General features: G+C 51.2%; 2 protein-coding genes across 2 annotated transcripts; one reads left to right on the forward strand and one right to left on the reverse strand.

Moving 5' to 3' along the window:
• Positions 1-1,093: 1,093 nt before the first annotated feature.
• On the forward strand, positions 1,094-4,729 carry FPOAC1_012134 (uncharacterized protein; the record flags this gene model as incomplete). Its single annotated transcript, XM_044856495.1, has 2 exons — positions 1,094-1,123; positions 1,382-4,729. The coding sequence occupies 2 exons, from the start codon at positions 1,094-1,096 to the stop codon at positions 4,727-4,729; spliced, it is 3,378 nt and encodes a 1,125-aa protein (XP_044703808.1).
• Positions 4,730-6,539: 1,810 nt separating this feature from the next.
• Positions 6,540-12,825, reverse strand: FPOAC1_012135 (uncharacterized protein; the record flags this gene model as incomplete). Its single annotated transcript, XM_044856496.1, has 6 exons — positions 6,540-8,817; positions 8,886-10,080; positions 10,138-11,982; positions 12,028-12,115; positions 12,168-12,726; positions 12,782-12,825. 6 exons carry the CDS (start codon positions 12,823-12,825, stop codon positions 6,540-6,542), a joined length of 6,009 nt encoding a protein of 2,002 aa, XP_044703809.1.
• Between the last annotated feature and the right edge of the window lie 399 nt (positions 12,826-13,224).

The raw sequence follows: 13,224 nt of genomic DNA on the forward strand, positions 1-13,224 counted from the left end.
GTCGCGCGATGCTTGGTTGATGTACATCCCTGCAGAGACGATCCGTTCTCACACGAATATCACCTGCAATCTTGAGGTGTAAGGAAAAACAAGAGCGACTGTTTCTCTCTTTCTTTCTTTTTGTCTGCTCCGCTGCTAGGTTAGTTTGTAATTTTGATATCCATCTAATTTGACTACCGACCTCCGTGCCTACGAAAACTATTGTTCCGTCGTGCTTGTCGCTGTAAGGGATACGAATTACCAGGGAATAAAAACGCCCAGCGGAAAAGCAAAAGGGGACAACAGAGGAGACAAGAAAATAATCAATTCTCTATCATCTTTTTTTTTCTATGTTGATTTTACATTAATTTCTTCCTTCTTTAATCTCCTGTAGTGTTTGTACAGCGCCCGCTGTTGTTGTTTGTTTATTTGTTTTAATCTTGAAAGCCGGTGCTTAGGTTTCTCTCTCTGGTCCCCACTGGCATTGCAGCGGTGTTTACCTCTACCTTAATCGCGGCCGCAAACTGACAGGCCAGCCGAGTTTGGTTTGTTTTCCAACATTCGCTTCCGCGACTTGATCACATCAAATCAATCTCAATCGAGCTCAGAAGTTCCATCCATTCGTCGTCTCTCATATTATTCTTCCACAAACTCAAATTCTTTTTTACTCCATCCTTCAACCCCCCCCCCGCACAGAGAGAGAGAGAGAGGGAGAAGCACAATCGACCGACTGACGCCGAGGGAGGAGAACATTCATTTGTTGTTTGTTTTGTTTGTCCGGCCACCCAGCCAGCCAGAATCAGGTTTCGCCTAGCTTCTTCCCGTCTTCGCAATTGTCCCCCGGAGCTATCCATCTTTCCTCAAACTCGGGGGGCCCTTTGAAGAATCTTGGCCTGGGAAAGGCGTGTGGGTTACAACGGTTTCTTGTCCTTGCAAGTATCGTCCGCCTTTGTCGATTGCGAATTCACCCCCAATAATCCTTGGGTCTATGGCTTCAACGATCATGAGCACCCCCGCCCTTTCGAGTACCGCCATCCTCCGCTTCTAAGCTAGAATGCTTGTCGCTGTGTTATATCTCTCTCTTGCTTGAGTAGAGCCCTCGGCTTCCTTCGCCATGGAAGCAACCATGCAGACCGTTCCAAGTGTAAGTTTGTTGTGTTGCTAGTTAGCTTTGTACTCCCCGCAAATCCAATCCACAATCACATCAAGGCAACCAAGGATCACAACCACCACACACCAGTCATCACATGGCTGCTATAGACTTTAACCTATCCCACCTATTTTCTGCCCTATCCTATCCTATACTGATCTCGGATTTCCTCAAACCCTCTTTCTTGGTGGCTTGACCAACCTCTTGCCTGTTGCAGCAATAAGCGGTAATTAACTGTGTTTATCTCTTCAGCTTATTGGAACTGGTACTGCTATCGCCGCAGCGGCCACTGGTTTGGTGTTCGGCCAACCCACCACTGAACTAAACACCTTCTCTCCTTCGACTCGACGTCCCTCCCATTCCAGACGAGTCTCTATAGACCGCGACCCAAGCGCACAGTCGCCATCGCTTAGCAACTTTGCTTCCTCACGGCCCGCCACGAGCAACGCCGCTGCTGTATTCGGCGCCCACCATCACACTCTCCCGCGCCCAGTTACCGCCTCGAGGCCTCCCCTCTCTCGTTATCAGCGACCGCCTATGCCCCAGACGCAGTCGACTCCCCCACAGCTTAACAGCAGGCAGTCGTCACTCGTGAGGCGCTCCGAATCTCCAGCTATTATCCCCGAGTCTCGAGACTCCATATCCTCCAATGGATCCTGGATAAGGCGCTTCTCTGTTCGCCCGTTGTCCCGCCACGAAAGCACAAGGTCAAGTGTTGGCCCGGACGCACCCTCTATCTTCTCTCACGGCTCAGGTGCACCGATATTGCGCGGTTCCCCAGCACCGAATCTCCCTCCTAACAAGCTCGTTAAACGATCTACGTCGAACCACACTGGCCCCGATCCTTTACCAGGACGAAGACGTGCGAAATCTCACCTACAAATCCTACCCACCCTACGTCGACCTGCTACAAGTCACCAGAGGTCCGCGACCCTTCAGCAATTCCGACCGGATTCCCCAGCGGTGTTCACACCAACAGAATCAAACAACGTATCGTTTGACGATCAGGCACGACCCCACGAGTTCCTCGACTCATCCTCAATCAGACCCCCCACCAGATCGACATCTATCAGAAGCGGATGGAAATCGTATTTTCACTCTAAGAGGTTCAGCATCACCGGACGTATAGGCTCGAGTAGGCTAGGTGAGTTGAGTCCACATGCTCGAGCCGTGTCTTTGAAGCGCATTCGTACCGATATCAACGAGCGCGGTAGAGTTCATTTGGTGAAACCAAGAATGGTTTCAACGATACCTGCCCCTCAAGGTCTACTCCCTGCTGCGCAAATCCAACCAGAAATACGTCCTCATCAGGTTGCTGGGGACGAGCCAGCTCAGTCTCCCGAGACTTCACCGTTTAGCACACCACAAAAATCGCCCTCAATGCCATTCGCATCTGGGGAAACGTGGGCGGTAAGAACGACAGGGAGCACTCAGCGTCCCAAACGTGGCGCTGAACCCAGGAGTGGGAATAAGCGACGTGTGTCCGAACCGCTTACTGGTGCGCAATCTGGCGCTGTTCCTCGAACCAATCCGGACCTGGAATTGACCCTCCCCGCTACATCAACGATATCAGACCGGCAGGGATTGTCGCTAGGTTCAGCTGCCAATATGCAGTTGAGAAGTCGCAAGAGAAACTCGTCGTCGCCGGTTCCTCCACCTCCTAGACTTGCAAACTTTCATATGGATAACTCCCGGTTAGGGTATTCTGTTGGGGTTCCCACCCATCAATATCGACCTAATCAACCCTCGGGAAGTTCTACCAGCTCCACTGCCATGTCACAATTGAGGGGACCGCATCACGACAGGGCTTCCACCATGGAGAGCTCTGAGGGTGACACCCGAGATTGTACGTCGGTGGACGATGATGACACTGAATACAAAAGCGATTGTGTGTTTGACTCACTGCGCACGATTGGCTCCGGCCGTGCCCGTGCTGTCGAGACACCGTTGGAATCCGTGTATGACGAGTCACCGCCAAGCACTGCCGGAAATGGTACAAAGACTAAGCGTTTGTCTATTCATGAGATGCTTGGTCGGACCTGGGATGAGGACGACAAAATCATGGAGGAGGACGAGAATGCATGCACCCCTGTCCGCACACTCAATCGATCTGACGTCTCGCCGCATTTCAGACTCGAGTCGAGATTTAACTCGTCGCCCTACGATATTCCAACCTCTGCGACCAAGGAGTACAGCAGGCTGTCATTTGACGATGAATTTGATGATGATTGGGCCAGGGATGATGAGTTCCAATGTAACCCCTTATCGCCTCCCTCTAAAGGGAGCTCACTGAATTCCAGGGGGATCAACCCTAACGTTCGCCTCGCCCTAGCCAATATCAGCGGTAATGGCGTTGCTGATACAAACGGACACGATGCCCAGAATGATCGTCCGCTCAGCTCACTGTTCGACTGGAGCGAACCACCAATGCACGAGAAATCCGATACTGGACGATTACCGCGACCGATGACTTCGTACGCTAAGCAGATGGACCCTAGAGGCGGCCGTTCTGCTAACCGCAGAGGCCCGGCCCCCGCTCACGTCAGGAGCCAGAGCGTTCCAGTCGTTCACGATGCTCCTGAAGCTTCTAAACCTACTGGAGCAAAGTACGGCACTTGGGGGATGGCGGCTAAGCCAGTTAGTGAGGACTGGGACGACGATTTCGAATTCGGCAGCAGCGGTGTTGACAACAACGACAAGGATAATAAAATATTTGCAGTTCCGGAATCGATTCGCGCAACACAACCCAGCGTCAAGGCGCATTCTGGGCATATTCGAGAATTTTCTCTTCTTGTTAACGATTTGAAGCGACTTTGCCGTCATGCCAAGGACATGGATATGCTTGAAGGATCACAAAAGCATCTATGGAAAGAGGCTGATGGTATCATTGCTCTCGCATCACCCGATGAAGAGTCGTTTGACGACGACGATGATCAGAAGTCTACCTCTTCTATCAACTTCGATGCTTTCGACATCGATGAACGGTTTGGTGACGATGGTTTTGATGATCACTCCATGAACCGTCTTGACGCCGCCTTCGACGGTCGCGAACCCCCCATGTCTAAGACCACGGTGGTTCGAGAGCGACACTCCCCGCGTCGAAGGTCCGTCTTCTCTCCAGAAGACGACATTTTCGGTAACTGGCCCATAACAGAGACGCCACCATCAAATCGACCTAGCCGTCCCAGAACACCCGAAAACAAGTACAACAAGGCCAATGATGTGTCAGGAGTAGTCCGTTCCGTCATTGGGGCGATGCAGCATCGTGTTCCTGAACAGGTACCGGACAAGGGCAAGGTTCATTTTGATACAAACAGCCTTAAAGCTCTTGTTAAGAGGGCCGGCGACTTGCGGGATACACTCTCCGACATCATTCGACAGGCCGACCAAATCACAGATAGCCCCATGCGCACGCCACGAAATATACGACAGCAGGAGTCAAGTCCTGCCTTCACTCGAGTGTTTGACGACCCTGGCTCGAGCCCACCAAGAAGAGTGGCGCGAAGCCGCGGCACTAATTCACTTAGAGAAGCTGCGTCCTCTGACAACTCCCCGCCTTCTGGTCTACCGCAAAGGATGCAGATGATGACTGTCAACTGATGAACTTACGCCCGGTTGCTCTCCTCTGGATGAGCGTGTACAAAATAATAACATGGAATTTCATTTGCATAGCGAAGGCCTTGGAGGCCTAGGGTTACTCGATTACACCCGTGGCAGGAGTTCATTTCACCCACCAGTTGTCACAGGCGTCGGCGCAAACTTTTCCGATTTACTCGATTCACCAGGATGCTTGGTCCCTAATACTTGAGGATCAAGATCCCAATTACCGATGGACCACGATGCCTGTAATGAGGTCAGGCCTTGGACCAGGTGTTTATTACGAGAGTCGAAGGGCACTCGACATGCCCCCAAGCAATGCTCTTAATGACTTTTACAAGTAATATGGTAGACGGAACACGAAACGCAAACGCTGCATCAGCGATGCAGGTACTCGTTCGCGCGAGTATAGCTTGCGGGGGGCTGTCAGTTTTATTGACGAATTTTCTTGCGTTATCCCCTTTGTTTTTACGAGGAAACGTGATGTTTTCGTTTTCATTTTCGTTTATTTTATTTTTTTCATTCTTTTCCTTTGTCCTGTTCTTTGGCCCCGACGCACACTCTAATGCTTTGATGATGATTCAAGGAAAAAGGAGAAGACTGGCCGAGGCAATGCCGAAGCAGTCTGTGAACTCGAGAGAATTCATGTCTCTTCCCTCGATGTCATGGACAGATGGCTGCCACCAAAAAGAAGTCGTCTTTGCATAGTGGAAACACCAATGGACATACAAGAGTCAACAGTAACGAGGGAGATCAAGAAGAAGAGCAGCATGCCAGGGAGGTCAAGGCTGCTGCTTAGGATACATACAGGTTCGGACAGGGCAAGAAAAAAGGGCATATGGAGAAAAGGAAAGAAGAGCGAGCAGGGTGTTTGTATGTGCTTTTTTGAAGATGCATTGAGGGAGGCGTATATTTGTAGCCCCAACCTGGCCTGTTCTTGTTATGATGCATGCATGCATGGATAGAGGTTATAACGGACATGACGATTCACTGCCTATTCTCTTGTTGTCTATATTCCGGTGACTATGTATGACACTGATTCGTAACTACTCATCATCTGAGTGTGAAGTGGACGATATGTATTTGACCAGCCAGCTTGGGACTACCGAGAATGGGCATTGTCGATGTATGTTGCCAGCTAGCCTTGACACGTTCAGCAACCACTCCATCAATTTCTAGCAACCAAAAAATAAAAGCCCTCGCGTGATTCTCTACATTACCTCCAATGATCGTTGGGTCATGATATGTTTCGTTCACAGCATCAGACTAATCACAATATATGCTCTTACAGTATAAACATGACATGGCGAAACAAGTAAATCAGTGCACGATAGTTAGTCTTTATTCACTCACTTTAGGCAGATGTGAAGATAGAGGCTTTTCTGGTATGACTTTGATCAATTTATCATTCGATATCGAATGCGTCAGAGATGTTTTGAGGCACAGGTTGACTGCGCCGTGTATGCTAATCATACGCTAGGCGTGAGCAAGAGAAGATGCTATGCACGCAAAAAGATACAATATGCCTATTGCGATGGGTGTATGTGAGCCCGCATCGTATTCCAACGCCAATAAAACAAGAAACAAATCCATCCAAAGCAACGCTCGCAATCCCTTTCGACCCAACTGCCATGCTACTGCAAGTTGAGAATGTTATACCAATCAATCGCTTTGTGTCTGTAATTTTTACAAAACCCATGTCCGAAAAAATCTGGTGATCGTAACGTCATGTCATACAACCTGGAAACCCGTAACCCCGCGGGGTTGTCTGTCATTCCTGTTGTTCGCCAATGCAGATGCAGGGGTCCGTGATTTACCACAGCTGCACGAATGACAGTCCCTTTCGCAGGGACCTGTCCATCCAGTATCCATCTTCGCGACCAGGAGACTGAGGCTGAGCCCAGAGCGCCTGCGTACTGAAGTCGCGAGGAGTCTCGCTTGCACCAGGGAGGAAGGCAGATGAGGAAGAGCCAGGGTACATAGGCATCGGAGGACGGGCCTTCTGGGTGCGACCACGCTGGGAAGTACCAGACTCGGAATACACCTGGTCAAATTCGCTCTTTGTAGGGGTCAATTCGAGGTAGCGGTTGTTCATGGGCTTCCAGAGTTCATCCGAGGCGATAACAGGCTCGTCAACATCAGCCTCAGGCTTTGACCAGAGCTGGTAGGAGCCTTCGGTATCGATTTTGAGGGTCTTGCCAGATCCCTGCTTGATGGCCTCGTCGAGAGCAGCGAGCCACTCTGCAGGAGTAGCAGCAGGGCGGGACCTCTCGGACTTGATGGAGGAGGTTCTAGTGAGAGCAGGTACAGACATGATAGATTCGCTATCAGAGAAGGATGCAACCGAGGTTGCTCTCGGCCTGACTGTGGAGAGAGCGAGCCAGTTGACTTCGCTAACATCCTTGCATGACGCGTGCACGGACCAGAGGCTATCTGAGGTGAGCACCGGCAGAGATTGCTGCGAGATGCGTTGCTTGGGCCGTGTGTCGAGGGCTGCGGGGCTTGCGGAGGTAGTGCGGAAGGTGTTGCGGCGATGATTCAGGCTGAATAAACCCTCCAAGACAAGCGAATCGATTTCGCGCCGCAACTTGATAGCAGAAGCGTTGGCCTTGGAGTCCCAAAGAGGAGCCATGTTCCAAAGGTGGGTAAATCCGAAATCGGGGAATGCCTCAAGAGCTCTTCGGGGAGCGCGTTCCATTCCCTGGGCAGCAGGCGCCATCTTGGTTGTCCGGTAGTTGGTGCGGCGGTGGCTGAGGCTGAAAAGACCGACAGGCTCCTCGTCTTCAACAACGGTAGGAAGAGGCTCCCATAATCCAAAGTTGACCGCGGACATCGCCTTATCGCTATGCGTGGAAGGCTCGGGGCCGCTGACCGAAGTTGCGGAGCTTGATCCGCTCCAGAGACCATCCTCGGAGGGGGTTTCGGAAATAACGGGTTTGGCGGGGGTCCACAGAGATGTGCTGTAAACAGATGCAGGTTCGGCCTCTCTAGGCTTTACTCGGCTGGCATCGTCTTGGACGATAAGATAAGTTGCCCAGGTCTCCGCATCAGGCTGGGGAAGGCCGTAAGAAATCTTTGTGTTGACGGGAGAGTGAGTCCACATGCCAGGCAGAGGCTGCTTGGTTCCCCAAAGTCCGAAGTTGTTGAATTCAGCCTTCTTTGCTGGTGCGGTCCAGAGAGAGTTGCTCTTGATAGAAGGCATGTCGGCCTTTACAGGTACGAGGCGTGCAGCCTCACCAGTGGGCAAGTACGAGTTCCAAGTGGCACTGTCAGGTTGAGGAAGTCCTTGGTTGGGACGGGTGACGGGAGTACTGGGAGTCCAAAGAGCCATGGAAGATTTGGTTGTAGTTGTCGTTGTTTGTTGGAGAGATGAAAATTGATGAGGGAAAGAGGAGGAAGATGGCTCAGGGTATTCCAAGTTAATAACCAAGGTCTGTTGTCGGCCTGTCGGGGTCTCGGATTTGTATATGACGAGCGGATTTGGCTGGAGCGGGCTCGGAGAGACAGCGTCGTAACTTTGATTTCCAGGCTTAGAAATTGGAATGGAACCCTCCAAGAAGCGGAACAGAAGCACAGGCGCTGACGGTTGCCCTGCGCTTGGAGCGCCACGGGACTTGGACTCCCTGTCAGTGCAGGGCTCTCCATCCGCATGAGGAGAATCGACGTCTCTGATTGGTGCGCCAGGTGAAGCTTGGTCCACGTCCATCAATAAGCAGCGAGCCATCTGCGGCACAGGCATGCTTATTGATGCAGTCTGCTGCGGCTGCCGACGGTCTGGGACCCTGATTCGAGTTTTTTCCTCTCGGAGATCAAAATCCGTAAGCGTCATTGTCGGTGTTGTAGTGGGGGTAACTGCGCTAGTATCGGCTTTTGCAGTCCAATCTCCAGCTTGTTCAATGTCGTGCTCAACTTGTGCGCGGGGACTTGTCCGCTGGTTGGCTTTGTCATCGCTCACGTCGCCGCCGTTGCCCTCTTCACACCCATTTGCTGTCACTGGCTCATGCTCCAAGCTCTTGAAATGTTTCAAAAACATAGGCTCTCCCTCTGATTCTGATTCTGATTCTGATTCTGAGCCAGAGTCAATGTCGTCGCTGTAAATAGAATTAATCAGCCTCACTTTTTTCTTCTTTTCAAAAATAATAATTATAGCCACACTTACCCGTACTCAGACTCTGATCGAGACTCTACTTCGTCCTCGTGAGATGCATGCATTTTACCTTGTGGGGCATCATGGAGCCATTTATCCGCTGTTGGCTGGGCCGCAGATACAGGCTCAACGCGCTCAAACATATCCTCGTCGTCGCTATCGTACGTTTCGCTCGAATCGTAGTAGTCTCCATCATCCTGCTCGTAGTCGTCCATGTCAAATTGCGAGACGTTGCTCTGCATACCCATGCCACCTGCACCCCCATCAAGCGCACCAGCCTGATAGATCATCTCAGACACGCTCATGGTTGACAATGGCCAAGGGTTCACTGTCGCACTATCTGATCGATCACCCCATGGGAATTGGAAAATCCCAAGTGTACCGCGCTTATCAGGCAGTGGTTTAGGGCTCTCTAGAATATCTGGCAACAATGTGACACGTCTAATTCGTCGAGGGGGGTTGCGGATCGGCTTTGCCTGTTGCTGCTGCTGCTGCTGCTGCTGCTGCTGTGATTCAACTTCCAACACTTGGGTTTTAGCCTGAGATGTTGGCTGCCATAGTCCATTATCTGTTGATGTTGACTTGGATTCAGACTTTTCCCACAGTCTTGAACTTTCAATTACGAGCGGCTTCAGATCCTTCCTCACGGGGCCACGTTTCGACGGTCCTGGGATCTCCTCTGGCACGAAATCTCCCACAGGTCTGGAAGCCGGGGTCCAGAGTGATAGCGTTGTGGTGCTGGTGCTGGTGCTGGTAGCGACGGAAACTGTGGGGCGCCAAAGAAGCGTGGCCTTCTGGACAGGAGTGCTCTGGATCTGGCCAATCAGAGCATCCAGATCATCATCATCGTATTCGCTCTCTTCATCAGTGTCTGGAGGGGTAGGAGTGCCTAAGGGGGCTGTAAACCTGGGGTAGGTAGAACTAGGCATGCGCTTTGCGTTGGCTTTCAGGTCGGTCTGAGGAAACAGGGCGAGAAGATCGTAGTCCGCATCTAATTCACCGCGCTGGACAAGCCTTGACCCACGGACATACCGCGAATCTCGGCTATGCGGTGATCCCACTGTAGACAGCGAATCACGCGCCAGCATGGTATGGCGAATCGTCTGCCATTGGTGTTCCTGCTGATTGAGTTCCAGTTCCAGGTTTGTCAAAAGCGCTAGTCTATCATTCTCTGTTATCTGATAAGATGCGTGCGGAGAAGCGGAATCTTGTTTGTTGTTAGAATTGTTCATCATTATATCCAATCAATGCCATCTTCACTTACCATTATGAGCAACTTCTTCCACGCTCGCACTATCGTCGGTTTCCACAGGCGATGGCTCAACATACATGTTGCCGGGCCGGCGGAGAACAAGTGGTGCTGGCGGCACACTCCGGCGTGATCTTGTCGAGTATCCCCTTGTTGAAAATGTTGGACGCACATCCCCCACCTTGACTTCAAGGTCCCCGGCACGTCGCAGCTCCGATCCAACTCCGACATTAGCGTTGGCAGCAAGGGGTGTCTGGTGGTTCTCCTCTCTGAAGGGCAATGTTGTATCCGCAACACCAAGTCGGCTCCGCTGTTGGCTTTTCGGCGTAACGGTCACGGTCAATGCCCGTTGCAGGTGGACTTGCATCGCAGGTGAGCGGACATCAGCCATGTCCATTGTCATATCATCATCTCGAACCGTAGAAGGAGTGAGCGCACTCAAGTCCTCAATCGGTAGGATAGGTGACGACCGTCGTCCGTACCTGCTCGCTAACTCTTGTTTCCAACACGGGCTTGTCTCTGATCCTGGCTCTCTAGGCAGATTAATTGTCGTATGCTTAACACTCTCCCGAGATTGTGTAGGCGCCTTGGCTGAGTTGAGGCTTTCTGGCGTCCTTAGGAACGTTACCGACGCGTCGCCATGGTCGATCTTTGGCTTGGCTTCGCTGTGCTTTGGCATTGGCATTGGGGGCACCGGTGCAAGGTCAGCTGCTAGTATTGGGAGCGAGCCCATCGACTGTGATCGTCGTCTCGTATTGCGGTGGCTTGTTGCATCATTCTGTGTTGGTACATTGGCCGCAAGGACATTAGCAAACTCATTTAGTCGAGATAGATCATAATCGATAGCTGCCGGTGTGTCGACTGGCTGCCTGGATCGATCGGCGCCGAGTGATAACGACCGCTTGTGGTTCTGGAGATTGGGAGATCCTCCGGTTGGGAAGAGAGCACGGTCAATGTTCGATTTCCTGGGGATGGGTCGGGGTCTGTGAACCACAGAAAGGGTTCGTGCAGAATCCTCCCTCTTGCTCAGGATTTCCTTGGCGTTACTCCTAGGTATGGCAGCCAACGGCGCGGACTTGGGGGCCTGGTGCTTTACTGAGTGATTCGAATGCAATGATTGTGCCGTCACAGGCAGAGAAAAGTTGACGATGGTCTCTTCCGTGGTTTTAGGAGTTTGTGCCTGAGCTTTTATCGGAGTCGAGACTGAACGAGGAGAGCGTGGGAAGAGAGACAAAGCTGGCGACAGTAGGCGTTGAGGGGATTGTCGGGGAGACTGTTGAGGCGACTGTCGAGGTGAGCGTCGGCGAACTCCCTCCATCCCAGGTGACAGGAAAGCTGATGTGGTGGCTGCGATTTCGGGTTCTGTTGATAGCTTCGTAATTTCACCCAAGCCTTCTAGCCGTGGAGCAACTTGGTTGTCTCCATTCTCCCACATTGCCCTTTCGTCCACGCTAGATCCTGAACTCCATCTGTCCACCATCGTCTGCTCGGTCATCACTTGCTGTACCTGGATCGGTTCTGTAGGAAATGATGGTGTTTGTGTTTTCGGCAAGGGGAACAGTTGACCCAGCACGGGAACACCGCCCATTCCAATATTCGCTTGTCCAGCGGCAGGCATCGAAATACTCGGTAGTCGCTCGGATTCTGTAGCAACTGGTAGAGGCTTGGACATTCCTGTAAAGTCGCCCCTCGTCGTTGTTGTCGCGAAGTCATCTCGATAATCGGAACCGCCTTGGATTTCGGTAGTGTACATCTGTCGAGTATCAAAGCCCCGCGAAGCATCAAAGTCGGACACAGTTGGCGATTGTACGGATTTGGTTGTTTCGCGAAACAACCGATGATGGAAAGAAGTGAGGAGACCTAAAGAGTCAGTTGAGTTCTTTGGTTTACAGGTTTCAGACATACCAATCAAGATCAAGAGACCGACCGCGGGCACAGTCGTTCGGTGAATTATAGGCATTGGCCCAATGCTCAGCATCAGAGGGGCGCTGGTCTAGATGGAGTCAGCTATACTTGTGTATTAGATCTACATCTATTGAACTTACTCCTGTCCAGATGATGAAACCCAAGACAATAACTGCAACTGCACGAGACTGGTTGGAAGTGATGGCTCCCTTTTGATTTTCAGAGTATACTCCGCGGGATATGACTCTAATGAGGAGGAATGCCATGAAAGCAGTGTCTGTGACAGAGACTGTGATTCCAACCGGCAGAACGGCAGTCATGGTGACGCAGACAGTCTCGAGCTGTGGGCGTTGAAAGCCTACGAAGATGCCTCCGAGGATAAGTCGCAACACTACAAGTCCTTGCATGATGCCAACCTCGGTGAGGGAGACAAGGCTGAAGGCGCTGAAGGTCCATAGTAAACTTTGTTGCATACATACTCGGGCAAACTGGTCGAATGTTGATGCAAAGACAATCATAACCTGGCAGCTCGATGTCGAATCGGTATTAAGTAAGAAGGCACCAAATTGTAATTGGGCCCAAAGGGCTGAAGAAATAAGGAAAGCAATGAGGGCCAGCCTCGGTGCATCTCGGGTGATCTTGGAGGTACGCTTGTTGAGAAAAAAGATGGCAGCGGTACCAGCATGTGCGACCAAACCGCTGTTGTTTTGTTATTATGTTGGTACTTTGGTGATGAATTGAATGAATAACTTACAAAGTAAAGGCCGCAATTAAGGCCTGACGGGTAGAGTCCGTCATGAAGACAACATTAGTATTAGAAACGAGTGTGTGGGAAAGGAGTCGATACTAGGTAGGAAAAGGAGAGTAAGAGGGGGGGAAGGAAAAGAGAAAAGGTAAAAACGAATGCGTTCTTGGATCAACCAAGACACCAAATCTACAATACTTTAGCAGTATGTGAGATTAGAAGAGAATGAGGGCGGAAAGAGGGAAAGGAAAGAGAGAATGAAATGCGATGCAACAACGGGGAAGGTCATCAAAATCTTTGACAGGCGGACACGGTCACTTGAGAGACAGAGACAGAGACAGAGACAGAAACAGAGTTGCACTTGCAACGGATATCGAGTTTCAGAGGATAGTCTTGGGTCAAACTGGCTTTGTTCGAGCCGACTCGCGTAGACGTTTGTTTGGTGGCGCAAG

The sequence above is a fragment of the Fusarium poae genome, chromosome 4 (assembly GCF_019609905.1).
Source record: "Fusarium poae strain DAOMC 252244 chromosome 4, whole genome shotgun sequence".
In the NCBI taxonomy this organism is placed as follows: domain Eukaryota; kingdom Fungi; phylum Ascomycota; class Sordariomycetes; order Hypocreales; family Nectriaceae; genus Fusarium; species Fusarium poae.